This window comes from Dromiciops gliroides, chromosome 2 (assembly GCF_019393635.1).
Source record: "Dromiciops gliroides isolate mDroGli1 chromosome 2, mDroGli1.pri, whole genome shotgun sequence".
NCBI classification, from domain to species: Eukaryota; Metazoa; Chordata; class Mammalia; order Microbiotheria; family Microbiotheriidae; genus Dromiciops; species Dromiciops gliroides.
The window spans coordinates 274,946,438-274,971,975 of record NC_057862.1 but is presented as its reverse complement, the minus strand read 5'-3'; the positions used below and the strand labels follow the sequence as shown (position 1 = coordinate 274,971,975).

The following is a 25,538-nucleotide window of genomic DNA, read 5'->3' as shown; positions in this document are numbered from 1 at the left end:
CAGTTTATTTTTGCTTGGTGAGAATCAGGTTTAAATATAAGTTCTTATTCATTCATCCATTTGAATTATCAGTGCAAGCCATGAAGTTATTAGCTATTTTGCCCTTGGCAAAGAGAGGGTTAGAATGTCAGATAAGAAAAGACTTCCACCAAGCTGGATTTCAAACTTGTGATCTGTTTTCCAGACTCCTTAATCTAATTCCACTTTCTTTTTAGGTGTCTGATGAGAATACCATTTTTGTTTCTGTCCCTAGCTAATCATCCAGATCTCTGGAAGGTTTCTAAATATACATCCATTCTAATTTTATATGAATCTATAGTCCATGTAGCAGATCCATAATGTCAGTGGAATTCTAAAATTTGGGGGCACTTAGTTACCTGAGAACCCCAACTCTTACTGATATCTCAAGGTCATAACAGCTTCTATTCCATCATAAGAAAAGGTAGGCATGGCTAAAATTCCTCTCAACTTGTGTTCAGGGAACTACCTAAGGTTTGTGGTTTTCTTTTTTCTTTTCTTTTCTTTTCTTTTTTGTGGGACAATGAGGGGTAAGTAACTTGCCCAGAGTCACACAGCTAGCGTCAAGTGTCTGAGACCGAATTTGAACTCGGGTTCCTCCTGAATCCAGGGCCGGTGCTTTATCCACTGAGCCACCTAGCAACCCCCTGGTTTGTTGTTTTCAAGTCAGAGCTGTAACTTACTGATCTTCTGGAAACAAATATAACTTATTCTGTACCATATGCACAAATATGATCCTTAAAAAATGAGATGTTGGGGCAGCTAGATGGCGCAGTGGATGGAGCACCGGCCCTGGATTCAGGAATACCTGAGTTCAAATCCTGCCTCAGACATTTGACACTAGCTGTGTGACCCTGGGCAAGTCGCTTGACCCCAATTGCCTCACAAAAAAAAAAATGAGATGTTTATGAAAAGGTCCTCTTAAATTTAACCATTATGTGACCTCATGCTTATTGATAATTTTGTTGATTATATAGACCAAACTAATGTCAGACTTGTACTGGCTTTAAACAGACTATGCTCCATGTCATGGAGAATGTATGAAGTAGCCTGAGATTTCCGCGGCAAAAAAAAAAAAAAAAAAGCTCAAATTGTTACTGAATTCTTGACTCAGCATTGCAGTTGTACCTGGTTCTTACCTCAGACATGACACTGCATTTGAAGCAGAAACCAATCTCATTTTTTCTTTCATTTTCAGCTTGGATTAGATATAGAGGAGCTAGAAGAAATTGAAGAAGATGCTGGGCTTGGTAATGGAGGTCTTGGGAGGCTTGCTGGTAAGTGAAAATTGATAGAGATTTGACATCATCAGATCCTTGCAGAAGCTTGTGAAATTGGGATGCTGCTGCCTTTGCAAATTAATTCTTTGCATACTATTACTATTCATCTTTAGGCAGATTGAAACTTTAAAGTTGGTTAATATATGTGTCTGAATTTAGTGTAAATAAGAATGGTTCTCAACAACAAGCAAGCAGTGGAGAAGGAAACTTGAACAAAAAGACTTCCTGTAAACTTTGAGGTTTAAAAAAAGGCCTTTTTGAGATCAAAGTTCTTTCACCATCATGTATTTGGTTAGTAAATTCATGTTTGTTTTGAGTAATTTTATTTTATCCAGGAAATTAATATTTTGGCATTTTTATATTGCTAACAAGAAAATTTACATAGACATTTGTATAAGTTTTTTATTAACTTTCAGTTGTTTAGATATAATGTGAATCCTTTTAATATATTTTAAACACTGAATATCATACTTACATTTTTAAAAAGAAGCTTTTATTGATATCTTTTGTTTCTTGCATCACTACACTTTATCCTAGTATCCCTCCCCATCTTCCACCAAATGAACCATTCCATAAAACAAGTAGTATTTTTAAAAACAAGAAAAGGAAAAGAAGAAAAAAAATCAGTATATCAACAGTTCAAAAGTTTACAAAGTTGTGTTTTGAAAGTATCTCTTCTCTTGAGTTATACTCGTTTATAGTTTTGCAACATTCATTTAAAAATGTTTTGCGCAGTTCTTTCTATTGATATTGTTGTAGTTACTGTGAATGTTGTTTTCCTGCCTCTGCTTACTTTATTCTGCATCAGTTCACATAGATCTTAACATGCTTATCTGTATGCAACAAATTCCTCATTTATTTTCTTGTTTTTAAGTTGTTTTTCAGTCATGTCCAACTCTTTGTGACCCTACTTGAGGTTTTCTTGGCAATGATACTGAAGTGGTTTGACACTTTCTTTTCCAGTTCATTTTACAAATGAGGAAATTGAAGCAAACAGGATTAAATTACTTGTACAGGGTAACACAGCCAGTAAGTGACTGAGGCCAGATTGAAATCAGCAAAATGAGTCTTCCTGACTCCAGGTCTGGCAATCTATCTACTGTGCCACCTAGTTGCCCCTCATTTTTTACCATGCAATAATATTCTATTACATTCGTGTACCACAGTTTGTTTCACCTTTCCCTAATTGAATGTTATATTCTAAGTCTGTCTTGGTTTTTCCTGCCACTGTACTAAACTTTTTATGGTCAAGTTTGTTATTGTTGTTGTTTCATCATTTTCCTAGTGTGAGATTAAAATTGGATATTAGATCATAAATCTCCCCTACTTAACCTTTCCCTTAATTTATCTCCCAGACTAGTAAATGGAAGAAGCTTCTGGTTTTCTAGATAGAGCCTTTATTGTATGGTAGTCACAAGGTGATGTTGATTAGAAGGATAGGAAAGTAGAAATACAATACAAATCATCTTAAGTCTAGGCTTAGTCTATATTCTGTATAAAACTCACCAAAACCCAAGGCCACTTTTGGGGAGAGAGACCGAGTCAAGCGCGTGCTGTTAACCGAGAGCCGGGCCGAGTCAAACTCCAGTCCGTGTCTGTCTGTGCAGCGCAGCCAGGAGATCAGCGGAGCAGGATAAAGCTCCCACTTCCGTTCTCTCCTTGCCTTTTAAGCTCGCAACCCGGAAGACAGAAGTCGAGTGCTCAGCAGGCAATGCTGTTGGTCTCCTCCCCAAAAGGGTGGTCCTAAAAAAACCCAGAAACTGGCGTCTCTCCATTATCTAACCGACTATTAAAACTTTTTACCACACTAGGTTATTTCTTGATTTTGAACTAGAGAGGCCTTTTTGTTGCTGCTATTTTCAGAGCTAGTTCTGGAGGTCTGCAAGTTTTCTGTGCTTCCAAAGTGATGTTATCCTGGGAGAGGTATTATCATTGCTCTCCTGGTCTGTCCTGTGGTCTTTATGCAGAAAAGGCCCTTGGTCCACTGCAGCCACAAGTACTATTGCTCCTCTTAACCCTGGAACTGTAATGAGGGACCCTGCTTCCTTATGACAAGTACTTCTTTCTGCCCTGGGATAGAAGCCAGTATTGCTTATAGGCAATAAAGTTGCCAATAAGTATCAGTTCCACTCAGTGCAAGCAAAGGATCCCTTTTAAATTCTTTCTGACCAATTGCCAGCCCGCCCCCCCCACCCCCATTTCGGGCTGAGAGATCCTGAAGCTGTTGCTACTGTTGCTGTTGCTGTCACAGCCAGAATTGTCATTATTATATCGGAATAGACTAGTTATCAAAGTAAATATTCCTCCAGCTATTTAAGATGTTCTTTATTTCTTTAAGGAATGCTTTGTAAACAAATCTGTGTAAAGTCTTTTATGTGCTTTGGTAGATGGATCCCCAAGTATTTTATGTATTTGTGACCAAGGAAGAATTGTACCAGAATTTGACAAGGGAACAAGCACATTACTCACACATGAAGCCCTATGTTGATGGCAAGGGGCAAGAATTCCCTTCTGCTTTTGACTACATAGAATTGACCTATTCTGTCTTTGTGAATTGATTCACAACCCCACAGTGCTAGCCAGAGCCAAACACTGCTGTGAGTGAGATTTTTCCCAACCCTTAGATATCAGTGATTTAATTGTGATAGTAATCAGTATAATAGACTACAAATGATGATTTATTCATGTTTACGTGTTCTCTTGTCTCCTGGGTTAAGATATTATGTAACTTACTCTCAATGTACTCCGAGTATTCTTTAGCGGCTTAAGCAAATGCATTAAGTAGGAGAGAAATTGTGTAACTTATTACTTGACCATCAACTTTCATTGTGGAACCAGGATACTAAAATAGTATCTCCTAAGCTGAAGTAACCAATCAACATTCAATATGTCATGCAACAGATTTTTTTTTAAGTGGGGCAATGAAGGTTAAGTGACTTTCCCAGGGTCACACAGTTAGTAAGTGTTAAGTGTCTGAGGCCAGATTTGAACTCAGGTACTCCTGAATCCAGGGTGGTGCTTTATCCACTGTGCCACCTGGCTGCCCCCTCATACAATAGACGTTTGCAAAAAGCTTTGAGAAATACCCCAAATTGGCTGTCTGCCAGGTACCTTTTTGACCCTGATGCCACCACTAAAGATCACATCCATGATTTGGTCATGGTAGCCATGTTAGAATGCTTCATTTCTGTATCATTTGCATTATGCTATGGGGAAACAATGGGAGGAGTTGGTCTAAAAATAGTAGGGTATAAATACTTTACAGCCCTGTCGGGGTATAAAAGCAGCCAAGTGACACTACTTGGGGTCTTTCAGGTCCTATCTCTGACTGACTGGCTTTTTTGTGAAACAGGTACCCTCTCTCAATAAACCTATTTTCTATGGCTTGGAGATTTCACCGTTTCTTGTTCTTCATCAGACTTAGAAATTTTTGGGACACTGCTCATCTTGCTGCCTCACTGCATGTCTGTCCATATTTGTGCTCATAAAGGAAAAAAAATAATTAGACAGTGTTACCTCCAAATGTAACCTTAAAATTGCTTAGGTTGGGGATAGCACTTAAAGAAAATGGTGCATCAATAATATGTTATGAGTCCGGTTGAAACGGCTGGATCACCGTCAGGAGATTTATGTTTAAAACTATGGGATTTTCATCCTGTCTCCTATATATGTCCTAAAACAACCTCGCCCCAACCAGACCTGAAGGAGGAAAATTCTATAAAGCTGGCTTCACTTCATCCCTGTTTCTTCCCAATTTTCTGTATGCAAAAGATAAATAAATGACTCAAACCATCCCCCCCAAAAAAAAGGATGCTTCATTCTGTACTCAGAATTTATCAGTTCTCCCTCTGAAGGCAGATAGCATTTTTAATCAATGGAATCATTTGGAATTGTCTTAAACCACTATCTTGATCACAGCATCTAAGTCTTTCACAGTTGATCATCCTTACAGTACTGCTATTACTGTGTTCAATGTTCTCCTAGTTCTGCTCACTTCACTTTGCATCAGTTCATATAAGTCTGTGGTTTTCTAAAACCATCCCCCTCTTCATTTCTTATAGTATAGTAGTATTCCATTGCAATTATTTATCATAACTTGTCCAGCCATTCACCAGTTGATGGGCATCTCCTCAATTTATGTACATCTACATATATCCCTTTATGTCTAAATAATTTCTTCATTTTGACCTTATTTTGGTATATGGTTTGAGATATTACTGTATGCCTAGTTTTTGCCAAAGTGCTTTCCTGTTCTCTCAATAATTTTGGTGAAATGGTGAATTCTTATCCCAACAGTTTGAATCTTTGGATTCATCAAACACCAGATTATTATGTTCAGTTATTACAGTGTATTGTGTACCTAATCTATTCTACTGGTCCACCACTCTATACCTCAGAAAGTACCAGATTGTTTTCATGAGTGCTGCTTTGTAATATAGTTTGAAATCTTGTATAGCTAGGCCACCTTCCTTCACATTTTTACCTTTTGTTTTTCCAGATAAATTTTATTATTTTTTCTAACTCTATAAAATAATTCTTTGGTAGTTCTATTGGTATAGTGCAGGAACTTTAGTAAAATTTTCATTTTTATTATATTGGCTTGGTCTACTCATGAAAAATTAACATTAGGCCAGTTGTTTAGATTTGACTTTATTGGTATGAAAAGTGTTTTGTAATTGTTTTTATATAGTTCCTAGGTTTGTCTTTATTGTCTGCAGTTATTTTATATGTAATTTCTTTTTCTATCTCTTTCTGCTGGACTTTATTGGTAGTATATAGAAATGCTGATGGTTTATGTGGGTTTATTTTATATCCTGCAAATTTGCTAAAGTTATTCCTTCAATTAGTTTTTTTAATTGATTTTCTCAAATTCTCTAAGTATACCTTCATATCATCTTCAAAGAGTGATAGTTTTGTTTCCTCATTACCTATTTTTATTCCTCCAATTCCTTTTTTTTCTTTTATTTCTATAGCTAGCATTTCTAGTACAATATTGAACAATAGTAATAATAATGGATATCCTTGCTTGATCTTATTGGGAAGGCTTCAAGTTTATCCCCATTACAGATAATTCTGGTTCTTGATTTTATATTGATATTATTTATCATTTTAAGAATGTTATACTTATTCCTATGATTTCTAGTGTTTTAGTAGGAATGAGTTGCATTTTTTCAAAAGCTTTTCCTGCATTTATTGAAGTATTCATGGGATTTTTGTTGTTTTGTTATCAATATGGTTAATTATATCAAACTGCTTACAGTTTCCTTATAATGAATCAGTCTTGAATTCCTGGTATGAACCCCACCTGGTCATAGTGTATGATCTTTGTGTTATATCACTATATTCATCTTGATAATATTTTACTTAAAATTTTTGCATCAATATTAATGAAGAAAATTGGCCTATAGTTTTCTTTCTCTGCTTTTGTTTTTCCTGGTTGAGACATCAGAGCCATATTTATGGCACTGTACCAAGCTTTTTTGCACTGCTAGGTTTTTTATTTGTTTGTTTTTTATTTCGTTTTGTTTGTGGGGCTATGTGGGTTAAGTGACTTATCCAGGGTCACACATATAGTAAGTGTCAAGTGTCTGAGGCTGGATTTAAACTCAGGTCCTCTTGAATCCAGGGCTGGTGCTTCATCCACTGTGTCACCCAGCTACCCCACACACTGTTGTTTTTATAGCTAGTTCTGGACATTTTATAGTTTTCAGTGCTTCTAGGATGGGGTGATCTGAGGAGAGGTATGGCTTTTCTTTTCCTTGTCTGCACTCTGGTCCTTATCCAGTAAGAGCTACTGATTCCTTGGGATTGCAATCGATACTTCTCCTCAGGTTTCCTGACCTTTGGAAACTGGGAGTGACAATGCTACTAAGGGCCCTTACTCCCTTTTCACTAAAAGTGTTCTTTTTTGCCCTTGAGCTGTTACCCAAAAGTGAGTATAGGCAATGGAGTTGCTAAATAGCCATCTGGTCCAGAGTCCAGTGCTACAACAGGGGTCCCTTGTCACCTATCTCTTTCTGAATAGTTGCCATTTCCCTTCTCATCTCTGACTTGAGATTCCACAAACTCCTGCTATTTCTGTCACTACCACCTAGTCAAACCATTGGTGTTTCATCCCCATGTCACAGGTTTCTTCCACCAACTTCCTAAGTTGTCTTGGGTTGGAAGAATGCCATCTCCTGACGTGTTGTTGTTTCTGACATGCCAGAAATTTATTTTAGGCATTTTAAAAGTTGTTTGGAGGGGAACATTGGGGGAGCTTGGCTGAGTGCTTCCTCTATTCTGCCATCTTCGCTCTACCCTCTGAAGACTGTGCAAGTTATTCTTTAGGAGTCTGAGAGAATTCTTCTATCAATCCATTAAGACCAAGTAATTTTCACCTTCTTTGGTAATTCCTTTACATGTTTTTCTGAGATTGTATTACTTAGCACCTCTATTTGGTATTCTGTTAGTTTGGGTATTTTGAAGCTATTCCTCTATATCGTCTATGTTTTTGGTTTTGTTAGCTTATAATTGGGCATGATAGATTTTGATTATTCTATAAAGAACAAAGGAGATATAGGCAGAAGGGATCTGACTGATCAGAGATAAAGAAGCAAGTATGGGAAGCTCACAGTGAATAGCTTCGATTTTTCTATTAAAATACAGGTTAAGGATGAGGGTTATACAGATTCAGCTGAGAGGGTTAGGGGAGAGGAAGCCATGTGAGAAGTGAAGAGGGATGAAAAGGTTTGTAAGTTAAGTAGAATCTCCCTTTCTCTCTTCTCCTTCAACTTGCATTTTTTCTTAGTTTTTTTTAAATTATATTTTTACACTTTTTTCTAAGATTATTTTCTCCCTTTCCATCATTTATGTTTCCTTTCTGTCTATTCTAGACTTGTTTTTTGATTCATAGTCTATATACCTATTTAGCCCTTCTTCATTTTATGTATTATTTATGGAATTAAAAATTTTAAATTACTTGTGTTCACTCTTCACTCTTCTAAACAGTTTCTATTTTGCCTTGGAGTTCATGCTTTCTGTTGCACCTCAATCTTAGAAATACTAGTCCTATAGAGAAGATATTCTTCCTTAGTGAAAATATTTTATGTCCCTTATTGTACTTTTCATTAGTAACCTTTGTCCTTCTCTTGGTCATTTTTCCCCATTTGCCTCAAAATCTCTTCCCTGGTCCATATCCATATCCATGGCCATGTCCCTGTCTATGTCAGTGTGATATTCTGGGAGTCTGCTCCCCACAGAAGCTGATTTCTCTTCTCCTGAAGTAAGACAAGTGATCTTTGTTGATACCAAGTCCCTCAACATGATAACCATTTAAGGTCCCTATCTTTCTTTATAAAATATCTCTCTTCTTCCATGGGAGCATTCATGCATTATACCCCCTCCCACTTCTAAAACAAGATTTCCTCGCTTCTTTCCCCATGGTTTAATCCACACCTTTGCCTCATTACCTTTTCTCCAGGAAGCTCTCTTCTTCCTAAGCGAGTATTGACATTATTTTCCCTTCAGTATTTGCCTTTGACCTGTTTAAAATACATTATCTATTCCCTTATTCTTTCCCTTTCTTCTTTTATGCACCTTCTAATTCTATCATTTAGTCCCACTGATTCACCTGTAGGTGGGAGATTGTGAGGTTTATTTCATGATATTTTAGACCTGTTTCTCCACCATCATTGCTTTTTGACTTCTGCTTTCATTCTTTTCTGCTTCACTTCTGCTTTTCATCCTCATTTTAATGTAGCAAGAAATCTCTTTCTGATCTCTGCTGTTATTCTGTTGTTGTCATCCTTGGGCTGCATCTTGAGCTTCTTTGCTTTTCCATTCTCTCCTGAAGTTTCTGCTGAGTGGAAAATAGTCTGCTGTAATTCACATTTCCTTTCATTTATATTTGAAAGTCTGTGTCCTGATCCCTTGCATAGTTTGTTGTTTATCAATATAATTAAATAAAATCACTATATTTTTGGAGTTTGTAGCATAAGGCTTTTTCTGGAGGCAATCTATGGACTCTTTCATTGTTATATTGTTTTCTGTATCCAGAAGTTCTGAGCAGTTTTCTTATATTATTTAGTGCATTATAATGTTCAGGGTTTTTTACTTGTCTTTTCCCCAACTTCAGCCCCAACATGTGCCCTACCCCAGTTCCCCCTATTTCTCAGTTTTCTGGACAAGCTTTGTTATGGCAGGGAGTGACTACTAATTGCTATCATTCCACATTGCTGTTGCAGCCTGAACATTTTTCTGCTGTTTGGATCTCCCATGTGGTACTGGGAGGAATTGGAGGTTGGGAGTGTTGATATGGGGTAGAGACTAACTTTCTCTCTTGTTAGTTCATTGAGTTTGTATTTCCTTTAAGTTCTTGCCCTCCTAAACCATGGATCCAGTCTTGGTGTTCAGTCACCTAGCTAGGAATTGATTGTTAGAATTTACATCCTTATTTTTTGAGGAAGAAAAGGGTTTTAATATCCTGTATGAAATGCTGCTGAATTACCTCTCTTCTATTTAAATAAAGTTCTAGCCACTTAATAGTTGATTTCTGTGTGAATCACACCCTGGTACATTGTTCTCCTTTCACAGCTGGCACAAGTTCGTCAAAAAGTAGCAATGGTTGAATAATTTTTTTTTCCCCAGAGGAAAATTAAAAAAAAACTGAAATCACTCAGTTGATTGATCTAATATGATAACAGATAATGTGTTACCTTGTTTAATTCCTTTATACACTTGAGATATGAAAATCCCATTCAACATGGTGGCAAGGAATACCAGTCTAAATTAAAACTGGTTGGGCAGAGTAGTCAAGATCCTTTATAGCATATTCTTACAGGATAGGGACTGGACCTTCAATTTCTTTGGTATGAGGAAACTTCCTACCATTGCAGTTTTCTCTTCTCTGACACAACCTGATTCAGGCCCTCATCACCTCATACCTGGACCATAGCAATATGATACTGGTTGGACTCTCTGCTACAAGTCTCTTCCCACTATAATCTATTTTCCACTCAATTGTCAAAGTGATCTTCCTGAAGAAAAGGTCACTCCCCACACACTCAATAAACTCCAGTAGCTCCCTATAATCTTCAGGATCAAATATAAAATGCTCTGTTTGGCATTCAAAGTTCTTCATAATCTACCTCACTCTCATACATTTCCAATCTTCTTACATCTTATACCCTACCCCAAACTCTGAACCCAGCAGATAGCACCTTTCAATGGACAGCAGGCAAGTAGTTTGTACTCATTGTAGAAGTCTCTATAGGGACTTTGTCCTCAAAGTATTTATGTATTTTCCTGAAGCTCTATAAGAAGGGAGCAGGTTGAAACATGAAGTGTGTGGCTGTAGCAGCAAGATATGTAAATGTTCAACCAAGACAGGGCTGCATGCCAGCCATGCATCATTTTTGACCTAGTGAGAATATTTATGAGTTTCTTGCTTCTAACTGTAACCATGACCCATTTAACCCACAATCTACCCCATCGCGGTTGGCCCATACAGTCTCCATTCTTCCTTCTTCCACAATGAATCTGGGGCCCATAGAAAGAGAATGTAAAGGGGATTTAAGGGCCTTGGTTATCATGGTATTTGTATATAGTGTATACAAATATATAGATATATAGATATAGATATAGATATAGATAGATATAGTACATAGTATAAGCACATGTACAATATAACAAAGAATATAAATGTGGCTTGGAACATGGTCTTAGTTTTCATTAACAAAAATCTCCAAGTTTGTTCATTACAGCCTCAATCATAACCTGTCTTTTGCCTAATCACATCATTCCTAGGAACTTCACAGTTTTCTTGGTCCTTGTACTTTGATGGGGTTTATTTCCCATCCCCTCTTGAGGAGAGTATCACTTAGCTGTTCAAAATGTTGTCAAAGTAAAGGCAATTCATCAAATGTTAGCATAACATCATATAGTGTTCTGGATTGCAGACAATCAGACTGTGGTACATGGTTTGGCTGTGAATGCATTCCTGGGCTAGAAGCTGGAAAATTCATCATTGTCTATCCCGTGTGAATACCAACTGCTCCAGCAATTCCTCTGCCAAGAGAATACTTAAAAAAAGTCATTAGCTTGAACTGTCACTTTTGTGGTCAGCATCTCTAAGGTACTAACTATATCTGTAACAACAGAAGGTTTTGGGGAAGTGACCTTGTTAATTCATAATGATCTACTATCATTCTCCAAGTTCTATCATGAGTTATTTGTTTTTTTTCACATTCACAGACTATTAAAATGGCGTTCACTTTGTCATATATTTACTTTAGCCAATTCCAGATTTATTTTATGATATTTCTTGGTGTCCTTTTGGTGGCCTATGTTGCCTAATGTTCACCACCTTCCATGGTGGTGGGAGGTTCCCTCCAATTGGCAAAACCTCTGAAAGACTGCTTTTGCCATCTGTACCCATAACCAGAATTTCCCATATGGTATTTTGTAAGGCTGGTTCCAATAATAAATCTATTCATATGATGTTCTCAGGGACTGGTGAAATATACACAGTGACATAGGGGTTGGGCCAACTAGCTAAAGGATGAACACACCTGAGAAGTAAGGGACATAAGCCCATTCATTAGGCGTGGCTGCTACCTGATCTGCACCAGGGGACAGAGATAAATTCAGAAGTCAGCACCACCAATCTTCCATTGTCAGGTGGTGATCACCCCTATACCAACTATTAAAGCTTTTGCCTTTCCTCTGTTTGGGGAGAAATGTGCCTCAGAAAATAATGTGGTCTCTAAGCCACTTTCTCTCCTTGAGGGAAGTCTTTGACTTCCTTCTTGGTCTCTTTCTCTAGTGCCCAAATAAAAGATTACTTTATTCTAATTGGATTGTGTGCAAGAGGAATGTAATTCTTTAAAGAAGAATACCTAAGGACACCCCCACCACCTATTTCCTCCACCCTGGAATATTCTTGGGGTGGCAAATTTGTAACACAACTTTAGTTCAATTTGCTAGGATTGCAGTACCTTCATAAGCTTCCATGTAATCCAGGGGATCTATGTGGATTTCCATGAATCAGGCTGCATTCAATCCCAGTGTCTATTAGGGCAAGGACTGTCTATTTATTGGGCCATGACCAATACAAGGTTGCTTCAACATATGGTCTCTGTTCTCCCTCAATCCATCTTGCTCCTAAGGAGCCTTGGCCCCACCCCCACCCCCAGTCCCTTAGAGTTTCAGGTGACTTCCAAATAACATGGGATGGGTACGGGTTTTTTGTCCCCCTCCTCATGTCTGAAGCCTTATTTTCTTCAGAAAGAATTGATGGACTCTTTCTCATGGCTCTCCTACCACGCAACAAGGAATTGCAAAATGACCCAATTTTTAAGTACATATTACAAGAGTAATTTTACTAAATTTGGGGTTCTTTGAAATGTAAGCAATAAGCATTTCATATAACTACCCCCTCCAAAATGTTGGCCAGGAGTTTACATAGAAATATTGTGTAAAAAATTAAATATGTTTAGTTTGCCTGTCTCCTATAAAAATAATAAACAGATCAAAGAAATTAATTTTATAATATCTTCTACAAAAAAAAAAACATAATAACAGATCAGAGACATATCTCCTACAGAACAAATCCAGATCAGAGAAGATAATGTCCCCTACAGGATAAACCAGATCAGAGACAGCCAGGAAAAACATAATACCAATTCATTTTGTCCCAAGAAGAAATAGAAGCATGATGATGCAGAGACCCTTCCAAAGAAGGGATCTCCAAGACTCCCTCTTTCTAAGGGTTTTTAAGGTTTCTTTGATTACTGGTTACAGAATAACTTCATTAGCATGATACAAATCAACCCAAAACAAATACTATAAATGTAAATCAGTTAAATAGTACAAATCAGTTTAACAGCTCAACTTAAAGCAGATGCTATGGTTAGATTATGTGGAAGGAAGAAGGGCTTTATCAAAGACTAGGATATCTAGATAGTTGATCAGAAGAACAATAAGATCTATTTATTTTCTTGGGGAAAGAAGATAGTGAATGGGAATTTCAAAGGGGCATTTAAGTTTGTTTATTCTCTTGGGCAAAGAAGTTAGTAAATAGAGAATTATCTGCTAGCTATCTGGGTTCAGCCTGAAGTTTTAATCAAAGGGCATTTTCCAGGGTCTCATGAAATCCATTTGGATAATAAGGCAGCTCCATCAAATTGTAGTGGGGGAAATGGGGTATGGGGTTGGGATAGAGGTTAGGGTTCTTAGGAACTCTTTAAAGAATTACACCCTCTTGCACACAAAAGTAGTTAGAATAAGGTGGTAGTTTATTTAGCGGCAAGGGAAGGGAAGGGGGGAGGGAAGGGAAACCATGAAAGAAATCCTTGGACTTGGACTTCTCCTGGGGAGCTAGGCACAAAGTGGCTCAGAGGTACCAATCTCCTTGAGCAGGAGACTAGAAGGTACTTTTATAGAGGACTGATGGGGGGAGGGGTGACCATTTGACTGTGGAAAGTTCCTTTAGTGAGGGTGGACCATCCCCCACTGGTGGTAGCTGGGGGAATTGGGTGAGGAGTGGAGGACCGTCCCCCACTGGTAGTGACTAGAGGAATTGGGTGAGGGGTGGCCACAGATCTCTCTTCAGGACACAAAGGCCACAGCCACACCCAAATTTATCTCCCCAGTTGTAAGGGAGACCAGAATGAAGGGTGGAGGGCCCAAAGCTAGCTCAGTCCGATTTGGTTCCAATTATCTCTCTAGGGATTCTGTCCCCTGGTTTAGTTTCTCAAGGAGAAGATTCCTTGATGTGCCCCAGAGAACTTCTGGGGTGCTCTGCATCCCATGACATTTCCCCACTTCTCTATATATAAGGAAAGGGGATGAAGATTCTTCTGAAATTGCTTCATGCTGACCAAGGGGTCAAAGAAGTCACGGCACAAGGGAGGGGGAGGGGAGAGAAGTGGAGAAGGCCTGGAATGCACGGAGCTGTGAGGGGCCCAGAGAATCCAGAGGGTGCACGTAGGCACAGTGCCATGAATCCTTGAGCCTAGATGGAACAGACTTAAACAAAAAAATTAAAACTGACCAGAGAAAAAACGAAAAGGGACTTTATCAGATTAGGAGTAAAGTGTGACTGCTTTTTTCCCAGTGGAAGCTGGAAAGGCTGAATGCAGTACAGGGTGTGGCCTGCTTTACCGGAGTTAAGGAATCAGATGAAAGCCTAATTCCTTGATAGGCAGTGTCTGTCTACATTTAGGGTCCTTTTATCCCATCCCCACTTTGTGCCTTGATGGCATGCTAGGACCTGAACCAGAGAGTAAGACAGAGGTCGCCCCAAAACCATTCCTAGGCTTGCCTCCTATGTCCAGCTTGGCCATGGGCCTGACAAGGTGCTGGTCAGGAGAGCTGCTATTATAGAAGCTTGGTCTGTGGAGTGGGCATGAGCCATCTTTTCTCTCTCTTTGGCTACTGCAAGGTCCCTGTTATTAAAAATCTTAAAAGCAATATCAAGGAGTTGTGAGGATGGGATCTGGGGACCCCAGTCTAACTTCTGGAGTTCTCTCCTAATGTCAGGAGCAGACTGGATGATAAAATGAATATTGAGGACAGTTATTCCTACATCTCTTTGGGGGTCTAGGTTGGTATATTTCTTCAGAGAGTCCACTAAGCGGCTCATAAAGGCAGCAGGATTTTCATCAGACCCCTGTGTTATCTCCCTCACCTTTCCATAATTGACTTATTTCTTAACCCCCCTTCTCATTCCCTCAACCAGGCCGGTGACCATGTGATTTTTACGAGCCCTGTCTTCCCTGTTATCATAGTTCCATCTAGGTTCTACAACTGGGACAGCTGTAAATCCAGGGACCCCAACCCAATTTCCAACCTGCGAGTGTTCATCCCCAACTTGTATCACCAGGTCCCAAATCTGTTTTTTTTTCATCAGGGGTACAACAGCTGGCAAGAATAATCTGCAAATTGGTCCAGGAAAGGTCAAACACCAGTGTCACAGACTTAAAGCCATCTATGAACTTTGTGGGGTTCTCTGAGTAGCTCCCCAATTTCTCTTTAATCTGAGATAACCTGCTTATGGAAAAAGGAACATGCCTTAATGTTGTGCCCTTCCCAATGGGAAATTCCCTTAATGGAAGCAAGGAAGCAGTGGGAGACACTGGTAAGGACCTGGGTGAAGCCAGTTGGGGAGATAGTTCAGGTGGAGGCCGAGACGGAGGGATTGGGTGGAGGGCCCAGTCGGGGAGGGGTGACAGCCTTTGGCTGTGGAGTAGGTGGGGGAGGGGAAAAGGGGATGGCTGTAGGTGACTGCAGATTAGGTAAAGCAGATGGGATCGGCTTCTGAATGGAAAAAACAGGAGAAATGGGAACATATTGGAGTTCCCCAAGATTGTAAATGGGGTACAGCAGGATAGAAGGATACTGACATCCACTCCCCGTGTGGCACAGAGAATTGGTTTTGAGATCAGCCGGTAGGCAAGGGGAGGTCTCAATCATAGAGTGATATGACAGTGGTTGACCCATAGGTATGGAAGCAGGTGGGGAAGAAGGAGTGAAACGAGAAACAGGTAGGGAATGAGTTTGAGGAGCAGGGGGAGCTGGGGTCTCAGAGGAGGTGCCCGAAGGGTTAGCTAATTGCTTGGACTTGTGGTGATTCTCAACCAGCAAGGGGACCTCATCCTTTCCCTTTGATTTCTGGCTTAAAGTCATAAAAACTGATATGTATGGAATCTCTGTCCATCTCCTTTCACGCTTGCAAAACTTGTCCAATCGCAAAATGGTATTATAATTAAGGGTGCCATGTACAGGCCAATTTCCTTCAGTTCCTAGTGGATTATGTGGCCATAAATTGTTACAAAAATGTATCATGCATCTCTTTCTCAGATTTTTAAGTTCTAGTTTAGTTCAATCTCTTAGGATGCACCCCAGAGGTGAATTTTTCGGAACACTCCCTTTTTGTCCTATAACTACTATCTAAGGAGAATAGTCTGAACCAAGAGCAGAGCAGCAAGGGATAGACACATAAGCATAAGAGTTGTTACCCAGAAAAATGTAGTCTGAGGGTCCCAGAGTGGTTCGGACATCTAGGAGTCCCAGGCTGCTCTCTGCTGTCATGCAAATGCCGGCCCATCTCTACCTCTCTGTGACTCAAAGAGGAGGTTGAGTCCAGTGGGAGAGGGAGAAGAGAAACCCAGAAGGTAGGGCCCTACCTCCAGGTTTTGTGTGCCAAGCATGGTCCAGATGTCTGTTTGAGCTTTCGGCGAGGGAGGGAGACTCAGGCTGCCCTCCACTGTCGCGTGGAAGCTGATCCTCTCTCTACCTCTCTGTGACTTGAACGGGAGGTTGAGTCAGGTGGAAGAGGGAGAAAGGAAACCTAGAAGGGAGGTTCCCACCCCTCAGTTTAGTGTGCTAAAAGAAAAGAGGAAATTCCCCCGTGTCCCTTCAGACATTCAGGCACCAAAATGTAGTAGGGGAAATGGGGTATGGGGTTGGGATAGAGGTTGGGGTTCTTAGGAATTCCTCTTTAAAGAATTACACCCTCTTGCACACAAAAGTAGTTAGAATAAGGTGGTAGTTTATTTTATTTAGCGGCAAGGGAAGGGAAGGGGGGAGGGAAGGGAAACCATGAAAGAAATCCTTGGACTTGGACTTCTCCTGGGGAGCTAGGCACAAAGTGGCTCAGAGGTACCAATCTCCTTGAGCAGGAGACTGGAAGATACTTTTATAGAGGACTGATGGGGGGAGGGGTGACCATTTGAATGTGGAAAGTTCCTTTAGTGGGGGGTGGTAGCTGGGGGAATTGGGTGAGGAGTGGAGGACCATCCCCCACTGGTAATGACTAGAGGAATTGGGTGAGGGGTGGCCACGGATCTCTCTTCAGGACCCAAAGGCCGCAGCCACACCCAAATGTATCTCCCCAGTTGTAAAGGAGATCAGAATGAAGGGTGGAGGGCCCAAAGCTAGCTCAGTCCGATTTGGTTCTGCTTATCTCTCTAGGGTATCTGTCCCCTGGTTTAGTTTCTCAAGGAGAAGATTCCTTGATGTGCCCCAGAGAACTTCTGGGGTGCTCTGTACCCCATGACAAAACCTGGGTGATCCATACATTCATATTTTACAATGATAAATTGGTAGTTCTTCCAGAGTAATCTGTGGAGTTGGTCAAAAGTTCATACTTTTAGATTTAGAGCCTCCAAATGTTAACACTGTTCTATTATTTTTCAAAAAGAAAGATGATGATGTTTTACTTATATGTATGTGTATATATGTACGAATGCATATATACATAATATATACATATATACTATATATGTATATATACATAGATATAGATAGATATAAAACATCTACAGGCACAAGAGGATAGTAAATTTTATTTTTAAATCTATTCATTTTCAAGAAACTAGTTTTTGTTTGTCTATCATTCTTGAAGAAGACCAGGATATGGAGAAGGTGATGTCATGACTTGCAAATGAGTTGGATTTAAGTGAGGCAGGGCTATATAAAGTGACTGCTTACCTCTCTCCTCCAGAGCCATCTGGGTAAAGTGGCAAAATACATATGAGGAAGACTTTATATGGCCCCAGGTGCAGTGGGAGACCTTGACCTTTTTAAGCTAAGATCTTTTCTAGGTCTCAGTTTGTCAGAAACAAGGCCCATACAGTGATTAAGGCTAAATAGGAAGAAATGAGACAAAGAATGACCTCATTTACCTAGTAAAAAAAAAAAAATCAATCTAGGAGGGGAAAACCCTCAGGGTTTCTGGCCAAAGCAGAAACAATTGCTATTTACACTCTCTTTGAGCCATCAGAGCCCAAACAATGACCAAGAGAGGCATGGCCTGGGAATTATTGTTGGCCAATCAATGAGAGCCAGAGTGATTTGGGTTTAAGATGTGGTCCTTAAAAAAGAAATCTAGCCCATAAACCCCAAGATATCTTGCAAAGTTTCATCAATCAAAATTTATATTCCTTTGGGCAGAATACCTGCAGGTAATTTGATGGTTATGGTTAATGTTAAAATAATCATTCTTTAATGTTGTTTGGTTTCCCACAGAGGAAGTTTTTACAGAGTCTGTGTTTCAAGAATATTTTTGAGAATGTTTTTAGCTTAAACAAATATTTTCTGTATAATATATCAAATGTGTTGCCATGTTAGGGAGAAGAAAGGGATTGGGAGAGAATTTGGAACTCAAAATTTTAAAAAATAAATATTAAAATTTGTTTTATGTGTAATTGGGTAAAATAAAATATTATTTAAAAATAAATTAATATTTTCTCTGTGTTTCTTATCTAACAGCCTGTTTCTTAGACTCTATGGCAACACTTGGGCTTGCAGCCTATGGATATGGAATCCGATATGAATATGGAATCTTCAATCAGAAGATCCGAGAGGGTTGGCAGGTAGATATCTTTATATCTCTATAATTTCTCCCCCTCTTTAAGGTATGATTCAGAGAATCCTTCAAAAAATGTAATTGTTTCTTTAATTTTTAAATACACTTAAAATACAAAAATTAATTATTTAAAATAATTTCTTTGTCCATTTCATTATTTAATATAAAGTACTTCTGTGTGCAAGGCACAAGCTTCAATTAAAATGACAGCGGTCTGACCTTTGCACTCTTTACTAAGTGACAGGCAAAATAGATGAAACCAGTGTCCATGATTTTTTATAATATGAAACAAAGGTCATAAATTATATTGAATGTTATAATCAATTCCTACACAGATTAACCTGTTACTATGTTTAATGATATACTTAATTATTATTATATTCTTTGGTGATCAGGAACAGAAATGTGATTACTATTTATATTTACTGAACCTGACCAAATTTTTATATTTTTCTTTGTTTTAATGTATAAACATTTAAAGTTTATGCATTTAAGTATAAATGTATTTAAGTATATTATGTGTAAAATGTTAAGTACATTTATAATTAAGTATATTTACATATCTTTAATCAGCAATAATAAATATTTTCTATGCTACTTTGCTGTTTAATTCTTCTTAAAAATAAATTTAACTTCCACAATAAACCTTATATTTTGTATCTTTTAAATTTTTTAATATGCAAAAAATTTCTTCTTTTTGTTAAATTCAGTTATTTTTTATAATTTGGCCTTGAGTTCACAATTTATCTTGAAATCTTTTATCAATTGAATAATCATTCCATTTTTAAAGCCTAGATTTCATTATAGTGACACTGTAAAACTATGACACCATCAAACTGGATCTGAAAAATATTCTTCTATCAAAGAATTACTTGCACACACAATCCAATCAAAATTTAAGTAAAAGGTTTTATTATATGGCCAGGAGAAGTCTGAACTTCAACTCCTGGGGAGGAGCAGACTTATGGCATGTTCCTCCATCAGCCAGAGTAAAGACAATACTTTGATAGGGCAAAGAAGGGGGTGGGGAGATAGACTTGGAACTGAAAAGTTATAGCTATTTGGGGAGTGAGGATGCTAACTATTGGGGAGTGGGATACATAAAACAGTTAATATGTCCTATTCCTAACTTAAGATTATTGTAAAAAATTTTTTTTAAAAAGATTATTGTCACTACCTTGTCTTAATCACGTAGCAAGCACATCTGGCCCAATGAGGCTCCTGCTATAAATTTCAAGGTTCCCAAATTTCTGGGTGCCCATGACACATTTGCTTTGTTATCTTTTGACTAACCACTATCTAGTTAATTGCTTTGCTTTTCCAAGGAAAGAGTACCCTCTAACTGATCCCAGCAAGCTGATTAACTGTATTATTTCTCATGATCAGAATGTCCTTCTCATGGTCAGAGTATCCTCCTCACAGCCAGAGTATCCCTAACTGGATCCAGGCCTACTAGGCTGCTACTACAATAGCCTGTAGGATTTTAATGGTTTAAATCAGGCCCTTTAAAGCATCTTTACCTTTATCTCTTTGATAAACCCCCTTTTAAAATAAAATTTGACATCTTTTTTATATCAACAAAATTTCTCCCAGTATTCCTTTCATTTTTCCTTTCCAAGAGTCAATCCAATGTAACAAATACTTTTAAAGCAAAAAGAAAACAAGAGAAAAATCAGCAGAACTTACTGATGCATGGGAAAAGCCTGAAAAATATATGCAATGTCCCACACCCCTGGACCTCCCACCTCTGCAAAGGGGTAGAGTAGGGGTGTCATCTCACATTTCTTCTTTGGAGTCCTATTTATTCTTTGAATTTTGCAACATTCACCGTTGACTATATTATAATTGTTCTTTCTGGCACACTAATATATCCTATATTATTCATATACCATAATTTGTTTAGCCATTCCCCAATCAATGAACTTCTAAGTTTCTTTTCTTTACTATGTATAAAAAGTTCTACAAAAATTTCTTTTGTGTATATGGGGGCTTCAGATTGATAGACATATAGATAGATATTTCCACCTATATACATATTATTTATACTGTTTATTATACATTATTCATAGCTATAGCTATCTATAAAAATTATTTATATCTAGGATACCAAACTCTCATCAGAGAAATTTGATACAAAGATTTTTCCCCATTTAGCCATGTTGTAGGTGTAGTTCTAAAGTTAGTGTTCCTTGTCTTGATGTGGAAATGTATCTGGTTAGTCAGTCATTGGAACAGTGATTTGTATTGTCTTGGGCACCCAATTAAGTGTGAGAGACCAAGAACCCACAGATGGTTTGAGGTTTTTTATTGACCCTAGGCAAGGAAACTACCTCAGAGAAGTTGGGACTAATCAGTTTTCATGAGGGGAGGAAGTTTCACCAGGGAAGTTGGGACTAAAGGAAGTTGTGAGTAGGGTAAAAGTTGTGTCAGGGTAAAGGGAGCTATGTCAGGAAACTGCTGTCCTACCACATACCACCTCTTGGTGACAAGGTCCTAATGAACTCCTAAAGGAACTTTCACCATTTAAATAACTAAACAATCCTCTTATCATGAGTAATACTAAAGTAAGAAAAAGGGGAAAGGGGAAAACAGAAACATGGGTCTTTGGAATCATAGGGGCCCAAGGGGAGAGGCAGCTGGTGAGCTCTCTTTGCCTTTTCCAGAACTATAGTCTGTTCTACACCTCACTTGGAAGATAGTGACTTTTGGTTGACTAGGTGAATAGGGATTATCATGATATCCAGGTGGTGGATGTGGGTTTTCCAAATGCTAAAGTGTCCAATAAGATTCTGTACTTCATACTGAACCTGTAATCCTCCAAACTTTTCCCTCCCACTAAATTTCTCAAAGCTTGACTAAGCAAACTGGACTCTTGTGAGAAATAATTTTTAATAATTGATATTTTGGGAGACCCAGTGATCTCCCCTTCTTTCTTCTTTTTTCTTTCCTGCCTCCCTCCCACCCTCCAATTCAAAGGCAAGTTCTCCTTGAGAGATTCCATCAAATCTCTTCATCTGGGTCAAGTCCAAGCCAAGTTTACAAAGGAGACTTTGTTGTAGACAGATTCTTTTGTCTAGATAGCTGAAGGCATACTGATGAAATATGGCCTACACGATCACACCTAGATGGAAACTGTTTTGGGTAAGGAGTCCACATTCCTTCTCTGATATCAAGATTTGAGTGACCTAAGCCACGTATGCCTGGACCTCATTTTAATATAACCCACCTCCAATCATGCAATTAATTAGATTTGATTATTGTTAACCAACTGGATTTGATTGCTATGTGATGAGCCTCCTATAGTTGGAAGGGTATACAAACTGTGACCCTGCTACCATTAGGGATCTTTGGTCTGAGAGGGGTGGCCAGTAGACTTCCTTTTATTAATAAACTATTGGTCTTATTAATAAAATAGTTAAATTAGCCTGTGTCTGAGAGGCCCAGAGTCCACATCACTTGGGCTTCTTATTGGCCCTAGGCCAGGATGCTACCTCAGAAAAGCTGGATTGATCAGGTTTCATGAGGGAAAAGCCTCACCAGGGAAGCTGGAACAAAAGGAACTTGTGTGGGAGTTATAAATGGGGAGAAAGCTGGGTCAGGGCAAGGGGAACCATGTCAAGATTCAGGAGTTGCCTCACTTATCCCAGTTGCAATAATTTTTATGTGCAGAAACTTTCCAGTTTTATGTAATAAAAAATTAGCTATTTTATCTGCTGCAATTGCTTTTATCACTTATTTGGTGGAGAATACATCTTCTACCACTAATTGTAAAAGGTGTATATCTGTTTCTCTTCTAATTTTTTGAAAATGTTATAATATTTAATATTAAGATTCCATATCCATTTAGAAAGTATTATGCAATATGGTGTAAGGTCTAAGCCTAATTTCTGCCATACTGATTTCCAGGTTTCCCAGCAGCTTTTGTCTCTTGGGCGAATTCCTGCCTAAGTAATTTATGTTTTCAAATTTTTTTGATGAACATAAACATCAGCAGCATCAGCTTTACTCCATGGAACATCATACCTCTCCCAAACTAAAGCGATCACTTGAAATTTCATCACCATGCAGATTGACTCAGTTTTTAATGACACTTTCTCAACTCCCTCTGTTGCCTCTCTCCTCTACTATTCTTATTCATCCTTCATTCTCAAAGAGAACCAATGACATCATGAGAATGATGTCTTGAATTGTGAGTGAATTGGATTTGAATGCAGCACTCATAAGCCTCAATCCTCTAGAGTCATTGAGATCTAGTGGCAAGATGTGGTGAGTAATCTTGGCCTTTCTAAATTAAAGACTTTCTCAGGTCTCAGTTTGTCTGAGGCAGTGCCCATTCAATGGCTAAAGACTAGGTAAAAACTGAGACAAAAGATGGCTCAATTTACCATCACAAAAAATTAGTCTGGGAGAAGAAGACCTTCAGAGTTTCTGGCCAGAACAGATAAAAATTTTTTATTATTATTTTATTTAATTATGCAAAATATCACTTTGATAGCTTGTTGGTATAGCATTAAATCTGAAAATTCTTTTCAGTAGCATTGTTATTTTTCTTATATTGGCACAGCTCAGTTATGAGCTCTGAATATTCCTCTAGCTTTTTAAGTTGTTTATTTCTTTAAAGAGTATTTTTAATTGAGTCTGTGGAAGTATATTGTGTGCTTTGGTAGACTGATTCCTAAATATTTTTATGCATTTTGTAGTTAAGTGGAGTGGGATTTCCATTTCTATTGTTACTTCTTTGATGTTGTTATTATCATAAAGGCATTTTGTAGCCTACAGTTTTGCTAAAATTGTTTCACTTAGTATTTGCTGATTCACTAGGATTTCCTAACTAAGCCATCATGTTATCAGCAAACAGGGATAAAGTTATCTCCTTTTCATGTGTTGTTTTTTTTTTCTTACTTTACTGTATCTTGCCTTAATGGTATTTCTAGCATTTTTGGAACTATAAAAAATAATGAGGAGAGAAACATTTCCACTTTAGTCCTATGTTTGTTGGGAAAGCTTCCAGTGTATCTCAATTGTGTGTGTGTGTGTGTGTGTATGTATGTATGTATGTATGTATGTATATATATATATAATGTATCTGATAGAATTTTATTAAAAAATTTTAAATAATTAATAATATTGCTTTATAATTCTTCTATGCTATTTTCTTCCCTGGCTTTGGTATTAGGACTATATTAAACTTGTATGCCACAAATGCCTTGGCATCTAAATTCACAAAGGAAACATTAAATGATTTACAAGATGATGTAGACAATAATACAATAATGGCAGATTTTGGTGCGTCTCTCAATATTGAATAAATCTTACAGAAAGATAAATGAAAGGGAAAATACAGAGCTGAATAAATTTGCTGAGGAATTCAAGCTAAATTATTTATGACATCTTCTAAATGAATAGAGAATGTAAGTATATCTCAGCGCCCCATGGAAATTTTGCAAAAGAACACAGATAAATATAAAAAGTAGAAATAATACACACTTTTTTTTACAGACCATAATGCAATAGAAATAATAACTAGTTCATGGAGCACAAGCAAAAGATAGGCCCAAATAGGTTTACGATGAAATGCTAAATAATGAGTGGATCATAGAACAAATCATAGAAACAATTAATAATTATGTGAAGGAAAATGATAATGATAATACAACATAGTAAAACTTCTGGGAAAGGGCTAAAGCAATCCTCACTTGAGGGAATATGTTCCTAAGAACATACATTAACAAAATAGAAAAGATTTTATTTTATTTCAATATTTATTTTAATTATTTTTGTTACATTTTGAGTTTTAAGCTATCTCCCTCCCTCTCTCCTTCCCAACACCACACTAGAGAAGGACAACATTTGACACAGATATGGAACGATACAGTATATACTTTCAGTTCTTTTTCTGGAAGTGAATAGTACTTTCCTCCATAGGTCCTTTGCAGTTGATGTGAATAGTCATATTACTCAAAATAGCTTAGTCAATCACAGTTACTCCTTGAACATTATTGTGGTTACTGTATACAATGTTCTCTTGGTTCTGCTCATTTCAATATTCATTATTTCATTCATGTCTTCCCATATTTTTTCTAAAATCAACCTGCTCATCATTTCCAACAGCACAGTAGTATTCCATCACAATCATATACCACAACTTATTCAGCCATTCCCCAACTGATGGACATTCCCTCAATTTCCAGTTCTTTGCCACCATTAAGAGATACTATAAATATTTTTAAACATATAGGTTCTTTTTTGTTCTTTTTCCCTAATCATCTTGGGAAATACACCTAATAGTGGTATTACTGGATCAAAGGGTATACAAAGTTTTATAATTCTTTTGGCATAATTCCAGATTGCTCTCCAAAATGATTGGATCAGTTCATAGTTCCACCAATAGTGTAGTAGTTTCCCAATTTTTCCACATAACCGCCAACACTTGTCATTTTCCCCTTCTATCATTTTGGCCAATCTGATAGATATGATGCTATCTCAAAATTATTTTAATTTGCATTTCTCTAATCAATAATGATTTAATGCATTTTATATGACTATATGTAACTTTGATTTCTTCTTTTAAAAACTGCCTGTTCATATCCTTTGTCAAATTTATAAGAATGTGAGTCATTCCCTAATTGATAAATGGTCAAAGTTCTCTATATATTTAAGATATGGGGCTTTTATCTGAGAAACTATCTCAAAATATTTTTTCACATTTTCTACTTTCCTTCTAATCTTGGTTACATTTTTTTATTTGTACAAAACCTTTTTAATCTAATAAATGAATAACCTAAAAACTAATATGCATTTTATTTCACACAGTGCTCTCTTTCTTGTTTATTCATAGATCCTTCTTCTATCCATAAATTTGATAGGTAATATTTTCTATGTTCTTTTAG

The 25,538-nt window shown here is 37.7% G+C and overlaps 1 protein-coding gene across 1 annotated transcript in view; it reads left to right on the top strand.

The window, feature by feature from the left end:
• PYGL (glycogen phosphorylase L) overlaps nt 1-25,538 on the top strand; it is a 66,435-nt gene that overhangs the window by 16,481 nt on the left and 24,416 nt on the right. Inside the window, exons 3-4 of the mRNA XM_043982875.1 lie at nt 1,217-1,295; nt 18,552-18,655. Coding sequence (XP_043838810.1) covers nt 1,217-1,295; nt 18,552-18,655 — 183 coding nt within the window. The remainder of the gene's footprint in view (nt 1-1,216; nt 1,296-18,551; nt 18,656-25,538) is intronic.